At 40.1% G+C, this 24,473-nt stretch overlaps 3 protein-coding genes across 3 annotated transcripts; 2 read left to right on the top strand and 1 right to left on the bottom strand.

Annotated features, from left to right (window-relative positions):
• Positions 1-277: 277 nt before the first annotated feature.
• Positions 278-1,431, top strand: LOC103433000 (cyclin-dependent kinase F-4-like). The gene has a single exon (XM_029100996.2). It carries the CDS (start codon positions 492-494, stop codon positions 1,428-1,430), a length of 939 nt encoding a protein of 312 aa, XP_028956829.1. The 5' UTR covers positions 278-491; the 3' UTR covers position 1,431.
• A 12,811-nt stretch (positions 1,432-14,242) lies between these two features.
• Positions 14,243-15,448, top strand: LOC103427524 (cyclin-dependent kinase F-4-like). The gene has a single exon (XM_017330159.3). It carries the CDS (start codon positions 14,346-14,348, stop codon positions 15,309-15,311), a length of 966 nt encoding a protein of 321 aa, XP_017185648.2. The 5' UTR covers positions 14,243-14,345; the 3' UTR covers positions 15,312-15,448.
• Positions 15,449-17,315: 1,867 nt separating this feature from the next.
• LOC139194967 (uncharacterized) lies at positions 17,316-19,325 on the bottom strand. Its single transcript, XM_070820129.1, has 2 exons — positions 19,311-19,325; positions 17,316-17,705 (listed from the first exon to the last, which is right to left on the bottom strand). Exons 1-2 carry the CDS (start codon positions 19,323-19,325, stop codon positions 17,316-17,318), a joined length of 405 nt encoding a protein of 134 aa, XP_070676230.1.
• Positions 19,326-24,473: the final 5,148 nt, after the last annotated feature.

The following is a 24,473-nucleotide window of genomic DNA, read 5'->3' as shown; positions in this document are numbered from 1 at the left end:
GGAGTTTTGGAAAATCCTGACCGTTGGAAAATCCTATCTTGTGCCCAAAGTAAAATCAAATTTACGAAAAAGCCCTTTCCTTATCGCAGTGGAGTTAAGTAGCAACTAGCAACTAGCAACTGGGAGAGTGAGGTTGCTTGCGTTACACGAATCGAATTTCCAATACAATTAAGCCACGTGAGCTTGCTTGCCGCGTTTCCTTGTTCAATCGGGAGATAATGGAATGAAAGAAGCTACAAATTGGAACCCTAATTTCCACACTTTCCATAATTTCCCGAATCTCAAACCACAATTACCAACTTGCTTCTCTCTCTCTCGTTATTTCAAAAGCTCTCAACTTTCAAGTCTTCTGTTCTCAGTGTTCAATTGTTCATACGTTCTAGGGTTTCCCTCAGAGATCGCAATTAGTTCCTTGGCGTTGAGGGGTTTAGTTTAGCCCGACATTAACTGTTGGAGGGTTGGTTCGGTTCCTTACGAGTTACGACCCGATCATGGACAAGTTTTGGATTACTAAGCAACTAGGCGGTGGTTCTTTCGGAACGGTATTTGAGGCGCAGCACCAACCGACGGGTGAAGTCGTTGCAGTCAAGTATCTGAGGGAGACATTCAGTTCCTTTGAGCAGTGCCTAAGCCTACCGGAAGTTCAGTCCCTTTCCAAGCTCAGGCACCCCAACATTGTCCAGTTGAAGGATGTCATCTTCGAAAACGATTCTGCATTCCTTGTCTTCGAGTATATGCAGAGCAGTCTGCTTGATCTTATGATGAAAAGGCGAACCAAATTCACCGAGGAAGAAGTTAGAAGCATCTGCTTTCAGATGTTTCAGGGCCTGGCTTATATGCACAGAAACGGCTATTTCCACCGTGATTTGAAGCCCGCTAATGTGTTGGTTAAGGATGGTGGGCGTGTGGTCAAGATTGCAGATTTGGGTTCGGCTAAGGAGATTGATTCACCTCCTCCCTATACAGACTACGTCACTACTCGTCCGTATCGTGCTCCTGAGGTGTTGCTTCGGTCAGGCTTGTATGGTCCTAAGGTCGATATGTGGGCAATGGGTGCCATCATAGCGGAGATGTTTTCATTCCGGCCTCTATTTCCCGGTGAAAGTGCTGATGATCAGATGTTCAAGATTTGCAGTGTTATAGGCAGTCCCACTTGGGAGTCATGGCCAGAGGGACAGCTTCTTGCCCAAAACTTGAACTATCAGTTTCCAAAAATTGGCGGGGTTGGTCTATCTGCGATGATTCCTTCTGCAAGCAGATCTGCCATCCAGCTGATTTCTTCCCTTTGTTCTTGGGACCCTTCCGCGAGGCCTACTGCTGCTGAGGCACTACGGCATCCTTTCTTCGTTGGCAACTACAAGATTCCACGAGCCATCCCTTTGAGACAAAGCAATATCCTGCCTGCATCAAATTCTCTTATTTTCGCCTAGATTTGACACGAATAATGTGTGCATTTAACTGCATTTGATTCATTAGCTTTCAAAAGCTGCAGATTTTATTTTAGAGAGTTTAGTTTATTTGAGTAGAGTGGCAGCAAGCCAACTAGAAGTAATGTATGTCTGATACTTGTAAGCTCTCAATAATCTGCAATATATACCTACAAATTTCACTTCAATTGAGTCACTTTGTTTTTATTTGGTTCAAATTTCATTGTTCGAAACAAATGACAAATCAGACATCGACGACTAGTAAGTTGTTCTATGAAAAGTCCTGGCAAACTATAGCTTGAGAGATAAAACCACACTCTAAAATTACATATTTTACTGATAAACTCTTGATATGCCATGAAAGGACCCTCATATCTCTTGCACTCATAAGTTTACAAACTTGTATGTACAACAAGGTATATATTTTCTTCTTCCAAAATAAGAAATATGTACAAGAACAAACAAACGCCCTAAACAGAATGATAATCAAACGCCACTAAAAATACTCGCGAAAAAAATAGTCAAACAGTACAAAAAGTTCAAGCTCTTTTCTTAACAATCAAAGCACTAGAGAGTGAGACAGGGAGCTCTTCAGAAGCTTTCTTCCAACACGATCACACAAATCTCCTTTCTCGATTCAATTCGTTCAGAGGAATTTTTATTGGAATCTGTGTTTCTTAATTCTAGAACTTTGATTAATTTATCTTGTGAGACGCTTGTTGGCATTTCAGCCGTCCTTCTCCTTTTAGGGCCTATCTGAAAGAGAATCCAGTACTTCTTGGTCGTGAATATCTAAATAGGACGAACCGTCCTGTGGATATCTTTGCTTCGGAACAAAACAATTAGAATCAGTCGGTTAACTGAATGTGTATTATCCAAATAGGGGTTCTTCTTCTGAAATTTTTAATTGTTTTATTGTTTTCTTGACAATACAATCATTAGCATAATGGCCGAACTTGTGACATTTCCAACACCGTCTCTTAATTTTATCACTGGAGTTGCTATTAAATTTCTTTGGTTTCTTGGACTAATATTTCTTTGGTTTTGTGCTATAAAATTCATTATTATTTTTGAAAGAATTTTTTTGGGAAAATTAGAATGCCCTACATTTTTTCTATAGTTGTTAGATTAAACATGCACCCCTTTTAAAGATTTGATTAAGGTGCTTTGATCAATTGCCACCTCAATAATTTTCTATTTATTTAATTATCATTTCATTAATTTTTCTTAATTTAAATGCATTTATATAGAGGCATAAGTTAGCTTAGCAACTAATTGCCTATAATATATGAATTTAATTTCGTCAATCCCCTTCTACGCATTAAATGACATTTTTTTAATAAAATAAAAAAAAATAATTAACTAATTCCTCATTTCCTTATTATCAGTATTTAAAAAAAAAATCTTTCTATTAAAAATGTCTCAATAAAAGTCTTCAATACATATTTTTTTCACGTATAGATATATTAAAAATATACTTAAAACTTATTGTAGACATCGAAATTTCGGTAAATAAATGTTGACCGATAAATCAAAGTGTCAACGCTCATGTATTACATAAATTTTACACGTAGCGTGTGACTAAACGAAAATTGAAATGAGTTGGAAAAGTCATCAAATAGGACACATGTCAACATCTGGCAGAAACGACTTATTTCATCTGGGATATTATATTCAAAATTAAGCCTTGGAAAATTCTATAAATAGAAGGCTAATTCATTCATTTAAAAGGAACCAATTCATATTACACCTTGAAGCTCTGAAGCTTTGAAACTCCGAAGCTCTCAAGCATCCAGGTTCCCGAAGAATCAAGAAAGCCTTCTTCGTTCTTCGTTCATCGTTCTTCCAAGATCAAGCCCCAACGGCCCCTTGGATCAACCATCCACCAATTCAAGATCAAGCCCCGACGGCCCTTGAAGAAAGCACCATCGTTCATCATCCGTTCATCCAAGATCAAGCCCCAACGGCCCTTTGGATCAACAACGTCGACAAATCCACACATCCAACCGTTCTTCAAGATCAAGCCCAAAAGCCCTTGAAGATCCGTTCATCACTGTTCTTCAAGATCAAGCCCAAAAGCCCTTGGAGATCCGTTCGTCACTGTTCTTCAAAGATCAAGCCCAAAAGCCCCTTTGAAGATCCGCTCAAATCCACCTTCAAAGATCAAGCCCACGACCCCTTGAAGAAACTTCCAACAGTTCATCCAAGATCAAGCCTCGACGGCCCTTGGATCAAGGAAACATCCACAAATCAATACCTTACGGAGATCGAATCAGAGGATCAAAATAGAGAGAGATTGTAACCCAAAATCATCAAATACAAATATTTGTTTGTGCACGTCGTTTCTTGTCTCTTTCGTTTCAGGAATTTTTCGTGTTCACAAATTGGCACGCCCAGTGGGACAATCTCTGCCTCTCATCTCTTTCTCCGTTCAAGAAATTCAAGCGCACTTCCAAAATTAATGGCATCAAGGAAGGCTCAAACTGTTCCGCAACCGGCGCAAAGAACAAAAGCGTCCTCGTCGCAACTGGTGTCACTTTGGGCATCACGACTCAAAGCATGGCAAGAGCTACTTCTGCCGCCTCTTTCACCTCTGCATCAACTCTGCCAAGGGAACAAAAGCACCCAAGGCACGAGCCTTTGATCACCTTAGCCTCACTAAGGGCACCAAGGGGGGAAAGCCCAAGGAAATACTCTGAATCCATGCTCTCCGATGCCGATTCAAGCGACAGTTCAGCCATGCAAGTCATGACCATTGGAGCAACTTCAATCGATGAGCAGCTGGCTCAAATGAATGAAGCGATCGCAAGGCTAACCCGAACTGTGGAAGAAAAAGACTTGCAAATTGCAGCACTAGTCAACCGACTGGAGGCGCAGGACGGCGATAAACCCGACCCAGAGGATGATCCACTAAAGGGAGGAGCTGGCGGAGATGAAGAACCCCCGGTGAAGAAAATCGATGGGAAGCCGGAGCCAGACCAAGCAGCGGCACTCATGGGATCTCTTTCTATCCAGCAGCTGCAGGAGATGATCACCAACACCATCAAGGCACAGTACGAAGGGAGCTCACATACCTCCTTGTTCTACTCGAAGCCCTATTCCAAGAAGATTGATGCCCTAAGGATGCCAAGGGGTTATCAACCACCAAAGTTCATGCAGTTTGATGGAAAAGGAAACCCAAAGCAGCACGTTGCACATTTCGTCGAAACTTGCAACAACGCGGGGACGGAGGGAGACTACCTCGCCAAGCAGTTTGTGCGCTCGCTGAAAGGAAATGCCTTTGAGTGGTACACGGACCTAGAGCCTGAGTCCATCAACAGCTGGGAGCAATTGGAAAGGGAATTCCTCAACCGCTTCTATAACACCCGCCGCACTGTGAGTATGCTAGAGCTAACGAGCATAAAACAGTGGAAGGACGAGCCAGTCATTGACTACATCAACAGATGGCGCACTCTAAGCCTCGACTGTAAAGACAGGCTCTCGGAAACCTCTTCAATCGAGATGTGCATCCAAGGCATGCAATGGGGTTTGTAATACATCCTTCAAGGCATTAAACCGCGGACCTTCGAGGAATTGGCCACTCGCGCCCATGACATGGAGTTGAGCATCGCCCATCATGGGAAGAAAGAACCGATCGTCGACTACAAGAACGACAAAGCTCTTGGGACAAAGGTGGAAAAGGTTGCATGGAAACCCACCAAGGAAGCGATGACGGTCAACACATCTCCCGTCAAAATATCCACACGAGGCAAGGCGATTCAAACCGAAGCTTTTCGTGATCAAGAGACGCGTAGACGCACTTTGAAGGAGCTTGAGGAGAAGACTTATCCATTCCCCGACTCTGATGTGGTTGCCATGCTAGATGACCTGTTGGACAAGAAGGTGATTGGTTTGCCTGAGTGCAAACGGCCAGAAGAGATGAATCGCACCGACAGTCCAAGGTACTGTAAATTCCACCGCTTCATCAGTCATCCGACAGAAAAATGTTTCGTGCTGAAAGATCTCATCATGAAGCTGGCTCAGAAAGGAATCATCGAGCTAGATCTTGACGAAGTGGCGAAGTCAAACTATACCACCTTCACTTCTGGCTCTTCCGACTCAAAGTTTTCACCTCAACCGCTGGGGGCATCGTCCAAGACAAGCAAAATTGAAGGATGGACTCAAGTCACTCCTAAGAAATTGCACAAGAAGCATACGTCTCCTCCACAAGTCCGCCAATCGGAAAGGGGGCAAAGCAGCTCTTGTCAACCTTCAAAGCAACGTGAACGTGTTGAAGATGATGAAATTACGACACAAAGATCGTCTGTTGCCATCACGATGCGCGACTTTTTACCCGAAGACTTCTTCAATCACGCGGTCAAGGCTCCTTGCTATGAAGATTGCGAGGAACAACTCTCTCGGATCGCTTGACGAACCAACAATGCTCCTTGTTCGCACGAGCCTAAACTGCACGAACCAAACGCTCCTGGTCTGCACGAGCATAAAAGGCAACACCAACGCTCCTGGTCTGCACGAGCATAAAAGGCGACACCAACGCTCCTTGCCTGCACGAGCTAAAACTGCAACACGGCACCAACACTCCTTGCCTGCATGAGTTAAAACTGCAAACGGCACAAAAAGAAAATACCCAAAAAAAAATATGTATGCATTTTGAACTACGTTACGACTTGATCTCTTCTTTGGAAGGGTACGTAGGCAACTCGAGCATTCAATATTCGAGTTCAGTCACATCAAAATAAAGAATAAGAAATTTTATTAAAAGTTTTGATGCTATTACAATTTCTTTGTACAAAAAAAAAAAAAAAAAAAAAAAAAGAGAGATACATGTTTTATGTATTTACAAAAAAAAAAAAAAAAAAAAAAAAAAAAAGGAAATATATATATGTGTATATGTCTAGGCCCAGGTGCAACAAAACGCACCAGCCCAGGCCCGTTTTTCTCTCGATCGACACCGCACCCACCGTCTGCAACATTTTGTAGCTTTCGCCATTGTCGATCCTGGCCCAGATTGGAATAGATCCCCCCACGTGGTGTATATTACTCTATGGTCCGCCTGGAACCGGTAAAACCATGTTACCAAAGCTTGTTGCTAATCATACAACTGCTACCTTCATCGGAGAAAGTTGTTGGTTCAAAATTTGTTCAGAAGCCACTTCGGATATCCCAAAGTCCAACACTATGGACGTCCTGGTTCAGTACGTCGTGCTCAGACGAGACTTAATCGACACGCGGCCGACGGTCAGCGTGGTCACACTGGACTGCCGTGCCTCCGCGAATCCCCGGGTCCTGACCCAACTCTTCCTGATTGTTTTCCAGAAAACAGTAAATGAGGCGGATGTTGATGATATTATTATGAAGCAACAGCTCGTCCCGCCCATTTCCCCACTCTCCACCGTTTCTTCCATAACATTCCTGCAGGAAATGAACCGCCTCCGGTCCCCGCTTCAACCCAATACCAGATGAGGACAACATCCCGGCCCCACTCGTCGGCTGCGGCTTCGGCTTCACATTTATCCTTATCGTCTCACCTTCTTTCAATCTATGATTGACAGCGGGATGAATATCGATATGGCAGTCGTCGCTGGTTTCGCCGCCATTGCTCTCCTTCTCGTGCTCCTTCTTCACGTACTTCTCATGGTCCGAAAGCGCCACGTTGAAATCGAAAGTCTTGTTCCGCTCCGCGAATCCTAGTCTGATGAAGGTGTGCTTCCCGGTGCCATCCTCGATCTTGAGCACGAAGTAGGCGGCGAACAGCTCGCTGGAGTTCGGATCCTCCAGCCGGATCTCGCACCGGTCCTTGCACGACACGACCCGAAGTCGACCCGACCAGATCTTATCGGACTGGAGCCACTCGCCTACGCTGATGACCCGAGAATCCCACCTCGTTGCTCAGAAGACCGACACCGTCCTTCTTCCTCACACCATACCCAGCGACCTCTCCCAAACTTCTCGCTGCTCGTCCATGATTCCGTTTGTCCAGGTTGATCTTCATCATCCTGTTGCTTGACATGCTGGAGCTCATGCTGTTGTCCCTCAGCGCCTATGCCTTCACGATCCTCTCCATGCTCCTGCAAACCTGGAAGTCGTACGACGAGCCGCCATGTTCATGGAGAGGCGTTGTATCCCGACGCCCCCGCTGATGCTTTTGCTGAGTGCTTCCATGGCCGCTCCGTCGTCGCCGCCGCCGGACTGGGAGTGTACTGATGGTAGGTACAGTGAAACGAACAAAAGTAGCAGAACAGGGAAACAGCCCCAGAAACCCAGATGGGGGTCCTTCATCTTTTCCGGGAAAGTCAGCTAGAAAGTGTACAAAAATGAAAAGGGCAAAGACTTCAACAGAGAAAGAAACGCAGAATAATGCAGGACTAATGCAGCGGACGGTGAGAGTGCAACGGAGCGTAGCGAGACAGCCTCCCTTGCAGCAGACAGCCACCCTGGCAATGGGCATCCTTCCGTGCAGCGAGCATAGCAAACAGCAACGAGCAGCAGCCACGTCGCCGACTCGTCCTCGTCCTCGTCCTCCTCTGCAAGACCTTTCCTTATGCCCAGCAAGGATGATCAGCCACGAACTCCACACCTCCGGCTCCCTTTCTCCATCCATCTCCGTCGATGCTCTCTGCAAGCCCTCTATCCCTATATATATATATATAAAATAAATAAAATAAATAAAATAATAAAAATAATAATAATAATAATAAAATAATAATAAAAAATAAAAAGTTTCCAAGTGGTTGCCAGCACCGAAGGCAAAGAAAAAATAGATTAGAATTTTTTAAGGGGTATGATGCTTTGTGTGCGTGTTTATATGTGTGTGTATATAAAAATATATGTATATATATATATATGTATGTGGTGCATCCAGCATGAAAGAAAAAATAATAATGATTAAAAAAAAAAAAGGAATTATAAAAATAAATAAAAAAATAAAAAATAAATAAATAAGTAAAAAAGTAAAGGGCTTCATGGTGCGTCTGGCACCATGTGCAGAAAATGAAAGAAAGAAACGTCTGGCACCATGTGCAGAAAAAGAAAGAGCACCATGTGCAGAAAAAGAAAGAAAGAAAAAAAAAAAAATATATATATATATATATATGTATATGTGTATATATATATATATATATATATATATATATATATATATATATATATATAGAAGTAAATGGATCCTTGGTGGCTAGCACCATGCAAAAAAAAAGGGAAAAGGTTTTGGAATGGTGGATCAGTCCATGTGAAAAATTAATATGTATGTATGTGTGTGTGTGCATAATCTTATGCATGTTTACGGCAAAAAAAAAAAAAAACAAATGCATCGAGAGAAATAAAGTTCGTTTTTATTCATTTTTTCTGGAAATTTTACATAAATTTGCATTATACATACTTAAAAAAAAAAAAAATCAAATTTACAAGAGGGGATCTTCAAGGACGATCAGGTGCCGCCTCACCACTCGGCAGAGCTCCAGAAATGAGAGGCGCCGGAGGTTGACTGTTTGAAGCCACACCACTCGGCGGAACTCCAGGAAGAAGAGGAGCCAAAGGTTGATCATTTGGAGCTTCATTACGCGGTACAGCCCCAGAAGACGAAGGCAAATGCTGCTGGAACAAACCCACAAACCTCTGATGATCAAGTAAAATCTGACCATCAGATTCTTGCATCTGGTCAATCTTCCTCTTCATGTTTGTCGCATAGCTATGTGCGAGCTTATGCAACTGTTTATTCTCCTGCTTGAGCCCTCTAATCTCCTGTTTGAGACTCATCACTTCCGCCGCCAATGATTCAACTTGACGGGTTCGAGCAAATAGGCGTTGGGCCATATTAGACACAGAACCTGCACACTGCACACTAAGAGCCAGAGAATCCTTAACAGCCAACTCATCAGACCGTTTGGAAAGTAGTCTGTTATCTCTGGGAGTGACAAGGTTTCGGGCCACCACCGCAGCGGTCATATCAATCTTCACCACCGAATCCCTAACGGTAAGAGGACCAGTAGGGGATATGAATAATGGGCGCCATATGTTGTCTGGAGAAGGCGGGACTGCCTTTTCACCAAGATTCAAGTCAAAACGACGGTCGGAGGGTCCAGACATTTTCAAAAGTGTTGAAGGAAGAAGAGATCGGACAAATCAAGATCTTAGAAGTGCAAGAAGGGAGTTTTCACAAGCGAAAATTCAAGTGTGCTTTGAAACGAACTGCGTGCCTCTATAAAAAATCAGCACTCAACGGGATTTCAGAGATCGAAGAGGTGAGCTCAGAGTTCGAAAATGCCGATTCAAAAATCGAAGAGGCAAGCTCAGAAATCGGAGAAGCATCTTTCTTTTCCAGACGCGTTAGCACCCGTCACACGCAAACTCAGCTTTGCGGAAATCACGGGCAATTTGTCGAAGCGCCGATCCTAGATATCGAAGAGGCGCCAGTCTTTTTCAGCCTCGTCAACACCTATCACATGCACACTCAGCTTGACGAAAATTACGAACAATTTGTCGAAGATTTCTGATAAAGAAGAAAGCACGTGAAGCCATACTGATCAATCACGCATTGGTTGCCGACACGAGTAAAAGAATAGTACCTCTACAGGTACTAAAGAAATTCCTATAACTGTCCACCTTCACCCTTCATAGCAAGGCAGACATACAGAACCTTTCTTCATCTCCGAGAATGTTTTCCCAACGAAGCCTCTCAGGTCACTCAGTGTTCCTTATTCTTGGGGTACCTCTGCAAGCCAATGACTCCAAAGCAAAAATATCTCATATCACCAGGGTAGAAAGCAAGAGTATCTCATATCATGCACTCTCCCTGTCCTTTCCTTTGTCATTGTTCCTACCTACAAAGACAAGGATAAAGAAAACAATATGCCGGAACTTCCACTCAAAATCGGGTAAGGAACCGACTGCTTGGAACCCTTCCCTGATTGCCTACCTAGCACTGCTCTCGAGTACTCGCCTTCCACTGCTGCTGTACTTTTAAAGAAGCTGCCACATCTGCTTGGAGGACAGATAAGGCAAGTGAAAATGATACCTTGCAGCATGTAGAGACAAGGTGCAGAAGGAACAAGCAGAGAAGAATGCGGTCTGCACGGTCAACTCAGCAGAAGGAGTCCGAACTGAGGAACTCGAGAAGCTGCCACATCTGCCTGAAGAAACAAGCAGAGAAGAATGCAGCATGCACAGTCAACTCAGCAGAAAGAGTCTGAGATGAAGAACTCGAGAAGATGCCGCATCTGCCTGAGGACGGTGAACTCGTTTTGACCCTCAAATTCTTGGGTCGACTTACTAGGCGTTGTGGGCTGCACGTGCCGATTCACCACCCTTGAATCAAATCCTTAAAGATCAAGTCACCAGCTAGAACAAGAGCCCATCAATCTTGAAGATCATACCGCTGACCAAACTGCTCAGGTGCGAATTAGAAAGATTGAACAAAGCAACAAGTCGTCACCTTCACCTTGTGCCTGCTTGCAATATGTTCGAGTCAACCTTCAAGAATCAAGCCTCGACGGCCCTTGAAGAAGCTTCCAGCCAAATTCAAAATCAAGCATCGACGGCCCTGGAAGAAATCACAAATCCGATTCAAGATTAAGTGTCTACCACCCTTGAATCAAAACCTAGTTCAAGAATAAGCTGTGGAAAATCAACAATTGGAGGAATCCAGAAAATCCTTCAACCCAGTTCAAGATCAAAGCTGTGGAAAGTCAACAAGCGCAACAAAATACGTGCCGATTCACCCACTACCAAAGCCAAAGATCATCTACCACATGAAGCTCATTGTGGTCCAATTTCAACCTTCAAGATCAAGCCTCGACGGCCCTTGAAGAAATTTCAAACGAAAGTTCAAGAACGAGCCTCAACGGCCCTTGAAGAAATCTCAAGCCCAATTCAAGATCAAGCCTCAACGGCCCTTGAAGAAATCTCCAGCCCAATTCAAGATCAAGCCTCGACGGCCCTTGGATCGACATCTACAGTAAGGGACTTCAAAACGCATCTCCTACACGTGACAAGCACATGTATACGACGTGCCTTAAAGTGGGGGCATTTGTAGACATCGAAATTTCGGTAAATAAATGTTGACCGATAAATAAAAGTGTCAACGCTCATGTATTACATAAATTTTACACGTAGCGTGTGACTAAACGAAAATTGAAATGAGTTGGAAAAGTCATCAAATAGGACACATGTCAACATCTAGCAGAAACGACTTATTTCATCTGGGATATTATATTCAAAATTAGGCCTTGGAAAATTCTATAAATAGAAGGCTAATTCATTCATTTAAAAAGAACCAATTCATATTACACCTTGAAGCTCTGAAGCTCTGAAACTCCGAAGCTCTCAAGCATCCAGGTTCCCGAAGAATCAAGAAAGCCTTCTTCGTTCTTCGTTCATCGTTCTTCCAAGATCAAGCCTCAACGGCCCCTTGGATCAACCATCCACCAATTCAAGATCAAGCCCCGATGGCCCTTGAAGAAAACACCATCGTTCATCATCCGTTCATCCAAGATCAAGCCCCAACGGCCCTTTGGATCAACAACGTCGACAAATCCACACATCCAACCGTTCTTCAAGATCAAGCCCAAAAGCCCTTGAAGATCCGTTCATCACTGTTCTTCAAGATCAAGCCCAAAAGCCCTTGGAGATCCGTTCGTCACTGTTCTTCAAAGATCAAGCCCAAAAGCCCCTTTGAAGATCCGCTCAAATCCACCTTCAAAGATCAAGCCCACGGCCCCTTGAAGAAACTTCCAACAGTTCATCCAAGATCAAGCCTCGACGGCCCTTGGATCAAGGAAACATCCACAAATCAATACCTTACGGAGATCGAATCAGAGGATCAAAATAGAGAGAGATTGTAACCCAAAATCATCAAATACAAATATTTGTTTGTGCACGTCGTTTCTTGTCTCTTTCGTTTCAGGAATTTTCCGTGTTCACACTTATGGTACATTTGAAAACAAAAGTATCAACTGTTGGTACGTTTACATTTCAAATGTACCGAGAAACCAAATGTACCATAAAATCAAATGTACCCATTATTATGTAACCCCTTTGGTACGTTTAGATTTCAAATATACAGAGAAATCAAATGTACCATAAATCCAAATGTGCCCATTGTCAGGTAACCCTTTTGGTATGTTTAGATTCCAAATGTACCAAAAGACCAAATGAACAAAAAATCCCAAATGTACCACAAAATCAAATGTCTCTATTAGATAACCCTTTTGGTACATTTACATTCCAAATGTACCGAGAAATACAAAAAATCAAATCCACTATAAAACTAAATATGTCCATATTATAGATAACTAGACATAGCTATATAATCAAACAAATATTTATTATGTGTTGGATGTTCTAAATAATAAAATCTGACAAATTTTTTTATAAATATTCTACTATATTCACACAAAAAAGTAAAAATGATAACAAACAATAAAAAAATGCATAGAGATGGATAATAAATGCATAAATATAGGGATAATAAGAAAAGAAAAAAAAATGAAATGCCCAGGAGAAGTTGTGAAAAACTAAAATTCTAAACAAAACTGAACTTATGTGAAAAAGCTAAAATTAATAACCAAAATTTTAAGAAAATGTTTAATCAAATTTTCAAAAGGAGTGTATGTTTAGTCTAAAAAATTAAAAAACGAGGCGCCTATGTCAAAACGCCCCAATTTTTTTACTTTGGTAACGTCTGGATTTACTTGTTTGTCTTTCGTAATTCTTTTGTTTACTCCGTCTATATGGGGGAATTGAAGTTGGACGTTCACAAAAGTTTTCTAATTCGTATTTGGCTGACTTTCTATCGATTGAATTGTTTACCTATTTCTTCATGTCAATACACATTTTCATACCTTCTTAGTTAATTGCATCAAATTAAGGAGTTCAAATACAAATTTGGCACACTATCCTGAGTTTGTACTTGATTTGGTTTAATAAATATCGATCCTTTTTCAAAAAAATAAAATAAAAAATGCACATTTGGCTTATTTTCATCTACGCCCCTAGAACTTTGTTTTGATCTTACTCTGTCCGTTGTAACTCAAAAGTTACCACTTTATTCCCTGAAACTCAAAATTCATTCCACTTTGACTTGTGGACTCTCTCTTTTCCCTGGAACTTAAAGGTCGCCTACTGAAACATATGTTGAACCTAATACCCAATAAGATTATGTCATGTGTGAAGTAAATTTGATTATAAATCTCCATTATGTTTTGACAAAAAAAAATCTCTATTATGCGTTAACATTCAACAATCAGAGATGAATTAAGTTTAAAAGAAAAATTAAGAGAGGAAGAAAAATAAAAAAGAAATTGATTAGCCTGGCGCACCTAAATAACTCATATAAGAAACTAATAGATATGGAGCTAATTTTGAGTTTTACATAGACAACTTTAAAGTTTCAAGGGGCAAAATTGGATCAAAATCGAGTTCCGAGGCTAAAATGGAGCAAACTTTGAGTTTCAAGAAGTAAAGAGATAACTTTTGAAATAGAAAGAGCAAAGTGAGATTAACAAGGAGTTCGGGGAGTGTAGCTAAAAATAAGCCTTTACTTTAACTGCCAACTCGTGAAATCTCAGACCACTAAAAGCTATTGACAATTGACCCCAAGTCAATAACACGTTTTAAAAAGATCAAGAAATCAGACTTTTGCAATTGTGACTTTACTTGGATTGCACGAATCCAACTACCAATCCAATTAGACTAGTGAGTTGGTTACCCCCTTTCCTCATTCAATCAGGATTCAGGAACCTATAAATTTCAACCCTCCACACATTTAGAAGTTTAGAAACTTGCCTCTCTCTCTCCGAAAACGCTCCAAGATTGTCAAAACTGGTGCTTTTTCCTGAACTTTGTCAAAGATTTCTTTGGCGTTGAGGGGTTTAGTTTACTTCTTCAAGTACTCATAATTCCATCATTTCCTAGAGACTGATCATGGAAAAGTTCGAGATGATTAAGAAACTAGGTGATGGTGCTTACGGGACGGTGTTTGCTGCGCTCCACAAACAGACGGGTGAACTCGTTGCAATCAAGAAACTGAACCAAAGGTGCAGTTCGTTGCAGCAGTGTCTTAGCCTACCAGAAGTTCAGTCCCTTTCCAAACTCAACCATCCCAACATTGTCCAGTTGAAGGAAGTCATCGCCCAATACAGTTCTGCTTACTTTGTGTTTGAGTATATGCAGAGCAGTTTGAATGATCTTATTGAGACAAAAAGGCAAACCGGATTCACAGAGGACGAAATTAGAAACATCTGCTATCAGATGTTTCAGGGCCTTGCCTCCATGCACAAAACTGGCTATTTTCACCGAGATATGAAGCCGGAGAACGTGTTGGTTAAGGAGGGTGCTGTCAAGATTGGGGATTTAGGTTCTGCTAAGGAGATTGATTCACCTCCTCCTTATACAGACTACGTCACCACTCTCTGGTATCGAGCTCCTGAGGTAATGCTTCGGTCAGACCGCTATTGTCCTAAGGTCGATATGTGGGCAATGGGTGCTATCATGGCAGAGCTTTTCTCGCTCCAGCCTCTATTTCCTGGTCGAAGTGATGCTGATCAAATATTCAAGATTTGCAGCGTGATTGGTAGGCCAACTTTGGGGTCTTGGCGCAACGGGCTGCTTCTTGCACGCCAGATGAACTATCAGTTTCCACAAACTGACGGGTTTGGTCTATCAGCGATGATTCCTACCGCAAGTGAATCAGCCATCAAGCTGATTTCTTCCCTTTGTTCTTGGGACCCTTCAGCGAGGCCTACTGCTGCTGATGCACTCAAGCATCCCTTCTTCGTTGGCAACTACCACGTGCCATCCCTTGGAGACAAAATAATATCCTGCCTGCGTCGAATTCTATTATTTCCGTGTAGCTGTGACACGAGTGATTTGGTAGTTAATTGCTTTTGATTCATTAGCTTTCAAAAACTACGTACAAATGTTGTTTTAACGATTGTAGTTTATTTGAATGCTCAGAGTAGAGTGGCAGCAAGCCAACAACAACTAATGTATGATAGGATTTTTGTAAGCTCTTTAATCTGCAATATATAAACACAAATTTCATTTTAATGAGTCACATTGTTTTGTTTGGTTCAAATTTCATTATCCGAAACATATACCAAATCAGACGTCGACAACTAGTAAACTCTTAACATCCGAAGATGCCGGTTACTAGAGGAAGCAAGTGGAGATAGTCGAACTTGAGCTGTTGGCGGTCTCCGCAACTTATCAACTGCAGCATTCAGATTCTGGATATGGTGCTTTGGCTAGAGATGATAATGTGGAGGGTCTGATTCTTTCTGTATAGAAATGTAAGCTGTTACCATTGTAATAATGTACTTAAGCTGCAACGTCTCTGCAGATCGAATGTTTGTGCAACAATTTTATCATTTCCTGCGCCAAGTTAATCAAACTATTGCCTATGATTTTTGCTGCATCTAGTAATTAGTATAACAAAACTGAAGAAACTTTCTTCAAAAGTAACTTTCCGAATTTGTATAGCTTCAATTTTTGCTAAAGTTCCCGTTAACAGGTCAGAAATTCAATGTGGCATTACATGGTTGGCTCATCACGCATCCGTCACATCTAATTTCTGTCTTGAACATTAACAGGTGTTAGCAATTTTAGACTTTAGTACGAGGTAACAATGAATTTCTCTCCATACAACCAATTACTTTAATCCTCAGATTGATTACAACATACAAACAATGTGGCGTTTGGCAATCTGCCTGCCCGATCTCTTTTTGCTACATTGAAATTGTGATCCTCTTCCCAGTTCTCTCGTCACAGAATTCCTCTTTAGCTTCCGACTTCACTTACTTTCCAATTATTTCTTTCAAATTACTATCAGCCCAGACCAAGATTGTGACCAAATTCACACGGTTCTAAGTCGATTGCAGCCTAGAGAAGCAAAACAAACCAAAACTTTCAGGGGCGAACAAGTTAAAAGGATCAGTACATAATACGAAGAAGGAAAAACTCGAAAAATGTAGGAGTTAAGGTGTAATGAGAACAATTGAGAAACTGCAGGGATGCAAATGCTGAGTTCTGTATGAATCATAAAAATCTTTCCAAATATGTACCTTGTTTTTCCAAATATGTATCATAAAAATCGAAAATGAGGGGGACTTTCAGTTGGGTTCTGTTGTATGTATGTCGTATTTTTTTATGCCATTATGTTTCCCCCGCAGGTGTTTTTGTTTCTTTATTTTATTAAGTCTTCCTGGTATGATCGAGGTAACAGAAAAAATGAATTAGTTTACAGGCGAAGTCAGGAACTGTCGGGGAGGGGCAAAATTTAAAAGAGTAAAAGGTTTGAAAAAAAATGTAGACAACCAATTACACTGACTGGAGTGGTAGTGATTGGTGGTAGCTGGCTGGTTCTGCACTCAGTAGTAGTGACAATCTTGGCAACCTTACTAATTAGCACTAGGCGTTACATCTTTCTTTTCTTAACCTAATGCATGTGGACATCTATCCCTCTATTCTTTGTTTTCTTGTCTTCTCTTCTTGGTGCGACGTGCAAATACGCTACCCTAGTCATCTGCATAACCCACATATGCGTCTAAAGTTACTGTCATTTTCGTTTCCAGGCACAAGCAGATATGATCGCCGAGTGGCAGAGCAAGGTGAACAATGGTGTTGAAGACACTTTTGGTTTTGGGAAGAGCCCATGATCTTTCGTTTTTCAACATCAAATGTGCAAAACGGAAGTTCTTTCTATGTCTCTCTCCATGCATTCACAATGTTTGTAAATATATCTTAATTTTAAGAAATATAACTACGAGATGTTGTATCCAGATGAATATCAGGTAACGATTTTGATTGAATAAAAGATGCGAGCTACCTTCATAACAAAATTTCAGTTTGATTGTGCACTGTAAAAATTCACACAGATATACATGACGAGCTCTTCTATGGAGCTGGCATTATCAGAAGCCTTTCCTCCGAAACCTCATTTCCGCTAGAGGCTGGCTGCCCTCGCCTCTGATGCTGCAAGTCGCTACCATTAGCCAAGCTGTCAAACTCCACAGCTTTTGAAGGCATGGCTGGGTAGCGTCGTTGGCAAAGGTTCATCAATCTCTTGGTTGACTGCAAGCATTTCTGAGTTGTCTCGTCATTCATGATATGAGCCACACTGTTGGTGCAAATCTTCTCGCGGGCAGAACATTCGTGGATACCAACCCAATAGCCGTTGATGTACTTGTCCATTTCAGTTGCAGCTAGGTAGTCTCGCTTCATGCAGCACCGAACCACCACAATCAACGCTATGTAGTTGAATATCAGAGTGCGCAACGAACGAGACTAACAAAATAATAGAAATATTATTAAATAAATGAGAATGTCGAAACGGCTACAAAACCTAAGAGGCTACATTGTGACTAGCTTATTCTCTAATGAATAACAAAACACTCTATTTATAATAAACTAACCCTAACCCTAATGCTAACAGGCTAGACTCAAAATAAACTTATAAGAAAACCCAAATACTAAAATAAACATAAATACTAATATTTTCCAACACCCCCCGTCAAACTCATGGCGGTATACGACATGGGTTTGCAAACAAGTAGATGTGGACTGGCTCCGTTAGGCGAACTGGTAGGCATGCAAACTTGACTTGACTTGACTGGCGAACTGGTTCTTGATTCTTGATTTTTGATTCTTGACTTGATTCTAGCTGGCAAACTGGTTCAAGTTCAAACTGGCTAGTGTTGAGAGTATGGAAAGAACCTGTCACTAAACGGACAAGATTTTCATATCTCAATTGTAGCAACAAACAAACAAACACAAATACTATCACTCGGGTGGTCACAATTCCAAGTACTCGAATGACGGTTACAAAATAATCCCAAACAGGCCAACAACTCGTGTGGACCTAAAAACAAACTCAACCATTTTTTTTTTCTTGTTGCCCGTGGACCTTAAACTAACAGCAAACAATTGTTTTTCTTTTTCCTTCTCTTTTTGCTTTTTTTTTTTTATCCTTTCCTTCCTTTCCATTTTTCTTTCTTTTTTCTTTCATGCAAACAAACAGCAAAACCTTTCTGTTTTCTTTTTTTTTTCTTCTGTGCAAACAAACAGCAGCAGCAAGATCCTTTCTTTTTTTTTTTTTTTTTTTTTTTTGGGGGAACCTCGGCGGTACGAGGGAAATTTATTGATAAGAAAAAAGAAGTTACACCTAGACAGGGGGGACATAAACCTAACCCCTCATAGAACAATAGAAAAGAAATACAAGGGGGGACATGCACCTTACCCCTTTTGAGAAAGGAAATACCGGAAAAAGAGGGGGGGGACATAGACCGTACCCCTCTTGGAAAAGAAAATACAAGGAAAAGACTAGGCGGACATAAGCCCAAACCCCTCTAAAAACCTTAAAAGGTAATAACCTGCAAGACAAACTGCAAAACAAACGGGAAACCAAAAAGGTTAGGAAAAGAAAGGAGAACACACATCAAGAAGAGGAGACAAACCTGTAGGTTGGCATGCCCAAGAAATCTGAGTGCAGATGAGGAAGGATCTCTATTGGGGGAGTGGAATGCCAAACAAGTGAAGATGATAGAAGTCCTAAATTGGCTAATTTGTCAACAGCAGCATTCCCTTCTCGAAAAATATGAGAGCAACGAAAAACCATGTTCTGCAAATGGAGAGTACAATTGTTCCAGCGTGTCTGGAGCGACCAAGGGGGAGAGAAAGATCCAGAAGCAAAACATGATATTACACTAGAAGAGTTGCTTTCAAGCCATAAATTTTGCCAGCCCCGCGCGTGGGCCAATTCGACAGCAAGGATGACAGCATGGAGCTCCGCATAGAAAGAAGTACGATGGCCCAAGCTTAGGGAGAAACCACCAAGAAAATAACCCGCAGAATCTCGAAAAACCCCGCCACATGCCGCAGGACCCGAATTACCTTTAGCAAGGCCATCGGTATTCACTTTGACCCAAGAAAAAGGTGGGGGTGCCAAAGAACAGGGACAATAGAAGGAGCTTTACTGGAGTTAGGCGATATTCCAAGAGAGACTAAAAGTTGCCTATCCAAAATGCCTTGTACATGGCCAGGGGTGAGAGCTCCAAGATCCTTTCTATTTTCTTTTTTTTTTGTTCTTGCAAACAATCAATACCAACTAACAAATCTAAAACGAAAACACAAATAGCGGAAGATGACGGAAACAAAACTGATACAAACAAATTGATTACCAACGAGAATGGATTGAACCCTAAGGATCGAACTCGCTCTGATACCAAGTTGAACATCAGAGTGCGCAACGAACGAGACTAACAAAATAATAGGAATATTATTAAACAAACGAGAATGACAAAACGGCTACAAAACCCTAATAGGCTACATTGTGACTAACTTATTCTCTAATGAATAACAAAACACTCTATTTATAATAAACTAACCCCAACCCTAATGCTAACAGGCTAGACCCAAAATACACTTATAAGAAAACCCAAATACTAAAATAAACATAAATACTAATATTTTCCAACAAATATCAACTTGAAGGATCTGCAAATCGTATATAACAATTGAATGATCCATATCAAAAAATCAAATAACTAAAACTATAAGATCCAAAGAGAACTACAACAATAAGAAAGCACAGGGTTTTACATTCTGTTGGAAAATTTAAGGGTAAATTACATAGTAACCCCTCATGTTTGAGCTCTATTGCAATCTCATACAACATCTTTAAAACATTTCACTTTCATACCTCAAGTACTATTTTATTTCAATTTCATACAACCGTTAGATTTTTCATCCATGGATCTGTTAAATGCTGACGTGGCTGCCACATATATGACACGTGGCTGCCAAATGTCTGCCACGTGGCAAATAAAATAATTTTTTAATTTAAAAAAAAAAAAACATATTTGTCACTTTTTTTTTTCTCTTTCTCTTTCTTCTTCTTCTGGGTTCGGACCTTTTTTTTTTCTTCTTCTTCTTCTTCTTCTTCTCCCTCCTCCTCCTCTTTCTTCTTCTCTTCTTCTTCTTCCTCCTTCTTCTTCTGGGTTCGGTCCTTTTTTTTTTTTTTTCTCTTTCTTTTTCTTCTTCTTCTGGGTTCGGACCTCTTTTTTTTTTTTTCTTCTTCTTCTCCCTCCTCCTCCTCTTTCTTCTTCTCTTCTTCTTCTTCCTCCTTTTTCTGGGTTTGGACCTTTTTTTTTTTTTTTTTTTCTTCTTCTTCTTCTTCCTCCTCCTCCTCTTCCTCCTCCTCCTCTTTCTTCTTCTTCCTCCTTCTTCTGGGTTCGGACCCCTTTCTTTTTTTTTTTTTCTTCTTCTTCTTCTTCTTTCTCCTCCCTCCTCTTTCTTCTTCTTCTTCTCTTTCTCTTTCTTCTTCTTCTGAGTTCGGACCTTTTTTTTTTCTTCCAATTTCAGGTTTTTTAAAAAAAAATTAAAAAATTATTTTATTTGCCACGTGGCAGACATTTGGCAGCCACGTGTCATATATGTGGCAGCCACGTCAGCATTTAACACATCCATGGATGGAAAATCTAACGGTTGTATGAAATTGAAATAAAATAGTACTTGAGGTATGAAAGTGAAATGTTTTAAAGATGTTGTATGATATTGCAATAGAGCTCAAACCTGAGGGGCTACTATGTAATTTACCCAAAATTTAATAATATTATTATTATATTAAATTTATTAATTGAATGGAAATTAGAAGTTGAGCCTTTTGGTATAAAGATATGTGTACTTAAATGAAGTGTTACAACTTTTGATTCTTCCAAAGGGAAGCCCCCTATAATCATTTAATCACTTTTCATTATACATACATATAGTGCATTAAATATTAGAGAGTCTCATTGAATCCATATGAGAGAGTTTTCAACACAATCGTGATTCATGGAGCCTTGTGATTTGAAGTGCTACTATTGCAAGGACGTGGTCGTTGTATCTTGGGAGACATGCATCGATCAACCATGAGCATCGTAGTGGGACGTAAACTTGTCTTAAGGACAAAGTGTTTGCCACTTGCCTCAACCATATTTCCTAGGTTTTCATAATCCATTATTTCATGTTCATTTAACATTGGTTACTCATGTGCATGCATTATTGTGATATATAATTGCATGAATTATTTCTTGATTTTATATGTGATTTAATATAGCAAGTAGACCCTAATTTTTCCAACAATCTTAAGACAAGTTTAAGGTTTAGTTGCTACCGAAGGTTGATCAAATAAAGTTCGCTTATGAGAAAATCACGTACGGACAGAAAATATGGTATTCGATTACATGGATTTTGTCATTTTGGTACGTTGTTTGTTTGTCATTGAAATTATGAATAGTATATGATTATATGAGAGCAAATGCATGATTAATATATGGTTATGGTATGCATGTTTATTACAAAGCAGGATTCTATGTATACACTTGAAAGACTTACTCACACTTGTTGACTTTTTAAGTTCACAGTTTTTCTTTTCTTTTAAGTCTGGAGATTTAAACAGACATCCAAAGAATCTTGGTTAGTTTCGACTGACCAATTGGAAGTCTTGAAGTGCCTTTTGAAACTAATGCAACCCTTTTAAAGGTTACATCGTTGATCAAAGGACACGATTGATGTCTTGGGTACTGTACAGAACTGGTACATGAAAGACACGAGAGAGATTACCAAATTTGGTATGTAATATTCTCAGTGTGGTGTTCAGTTGCATCCCTTACCGTTGCATATTTGTGTTCAACAGACATGAATAAAACTTATAGTGATATATATCATGACTACGATTATATTCCTGATAAGAATTTAACGAAAAGGCATGATCATTCAATATGGGTCATTTGGTTCTTTCCAAATGAATTAGCGGGTTTCAGAAGTCGTGACTCTCTTTCATTAGTATGGATATATGTGTAATTGTATGTCTGAATTAATTATAAACTGCTTAGATATGTCACCCACCAAACTGGTACTTTTGTTTATTACTTGCGTGTTCTGCTTATTGCAAAACTGGTATATGGCAGTACCTTTTCCAGGCGGTGGTATCTAGTAGTGAAGTTAAATCAGTTAGCAATGGATGCATATAGGAATTTTTCGGTGAAATGTACTTGTATAAGTTTGTTTACTGAGAAATATGTATGTCAACATGAAGGATATAAACCAAAACCACAATATTGATTGGTGAATTTTATTGGGGTTTTTAAATCGAACAGATGCATCACTTGTTATTATTCCATTAAAAGGGATTAATATGGCTTAAATGGTCTGTGTGCAATGAATTCATCATTTCAGAAATGAAAGTGGCCTAATTAATGATATATATTATATGTATCATGTACTGTGTAGATGCAAAATTAATTTCAAGAAACAGAAACATAACTCAATAGTTTGTTCTTAATTAAGTATTCTGTTTGCTTGATGAGTATATTAATGTTGCAAATATATGTGACGGCAAAGAAGTATTCCCTCAAAGGGAAAAAACTTTAGATCATGTTTGGTCTGATAATTAGAAGCCTAATTAAGGAGACAAGTTCTTAGGGCTAAGGGCAAATAAGTAGTCAATAAGTGCATCTCCTGAGAAGGGCTAGTGAGGCTTAAGGGTTTACGAAGATGGATGAGAGAAATTTATCTACATAAGTTTTCTATTTCTTTTAAGTATGATGAATGAATTATTGACGACAAAGAAAAGCAACCACAATGTAACGGAATTGTGGGGGTGACTTGGCTATTTTTGAGAAATGGAATAAACTTAAAAAGAATGTAAAAGTAATTTGCTTCTAGAAAGAGACAACGATTATCTCTTATAATTGCAGTTTTAAGGTATTGAAAGGTTATAGATCTTTTAGCAAATACCTTAAATGTGGGAGAATTTACTCAAATGTTAGTAAATTACTTATCAAGTCTGAACACATGTTTGGAGGAATTACGTTGGAACAACTATTCTCAAATGAAATATAATTTCATAAATGGAAGTGCACACCATAAGAGATACTCATCAACCTAGTGGAGCCAATTAATTAAAGGTTTGACTAGAGAGTAAGTTGTATCATGAAGGGGAATGAATTAAAAGCCTACGTCTTAAGAATCGCCATAATGGCAACCCAACCTAGTTGACTGGAGATCCCAAGATCTAGGTTCAAAGGGACAACCGAATTGTGGATGATTCAATGGGAGCACTGCGGAGATAATCTCCTACCCATGTCTTATGATGAAATAGTGTTATCTGCAGCGTATTTAGGATAAGCTTTGCTTTTTAATGATTCTTGTACTTGGAAATAACAAGTAGGGTATTGTAGAATACTCTTAATGGGAAGTCACCTATCTTGAGTGAGGAATTGGGGCGTTCCTGCGAGATTATTTTTAAGGGCTTGGTTCTCTAAAAGCACTCATGAGAAATCAAGAATTGTTCAGGGTCAAAATGAACATAACCGAGCAACCACGAAGTGTCTGGAAAGGTATTGTGTGATTACTATTATCTTGGTTTACACAAACAGCTGAGCAGTTCAAGACATCGCGTTCACTGGTTAGCCAAGTAAATCCGATAGTAATTTACTACGGAAGGTTCAAAGCCAAAAGCCACCTATCTCGATGCGGTACTTTTCCTACTGAATTCTCTCTCTAATGTCTGCATTGTCATTTGCATAGTGTTGAGTCAATTTCCATGCATGCGGGGGATTGTTAGAAAATTTAATAATAATAATATTATATTAAATTTATTAATTGAATGAAAAATTAGAAGTAGAGCCTTTTGGTAGAAAGATATGTCTATTTAAATAAAGTGTTGCAACTTTTGACTCTTCATAAATAGTCACATATTTTCCAAAGAGGTATCTCACATTCTTTAAATAGGAAGCCCCCTATAATCATTTAATTACTTTTCATCATGCATACATATATGTATTAAATAGTAGAAAGTCTCATTAAGTCCATATGAGAGACTTTTCAACACAATTGTGGTTCATGGAGCCATGTGATTTGGAGTGCTACTATTACAAGGACGTGGTCGTATCTTGGGAGACATGCGCTGATCAACCATGAGCACTGTAGTGGGGTGCAAACTTGTTTTAAGGACAAAGTGTCCAACACTTGACTCAACCGTATTTTCTAGGTTTTTCTAATCTATTATGT

This window comes from Malus domestica, chromosome 04 (genome assembly GCF_042453785.1).
Source record: "Malus domestica chromosome 04, GDT2T_hap1".
Taxonomy (NCBI): domain Eukaryota; kingdom Viridiplantae; phylum Streptophyta; class Magnoliopsida; order Rosales; family Rosaceae; genus Malus; species Malus domestica.
The sequence above is the reverse complement of the archived record's forward strand: the minus strand, read 5'-3'. Positions and strand labels throughout refer to the sequence as shown.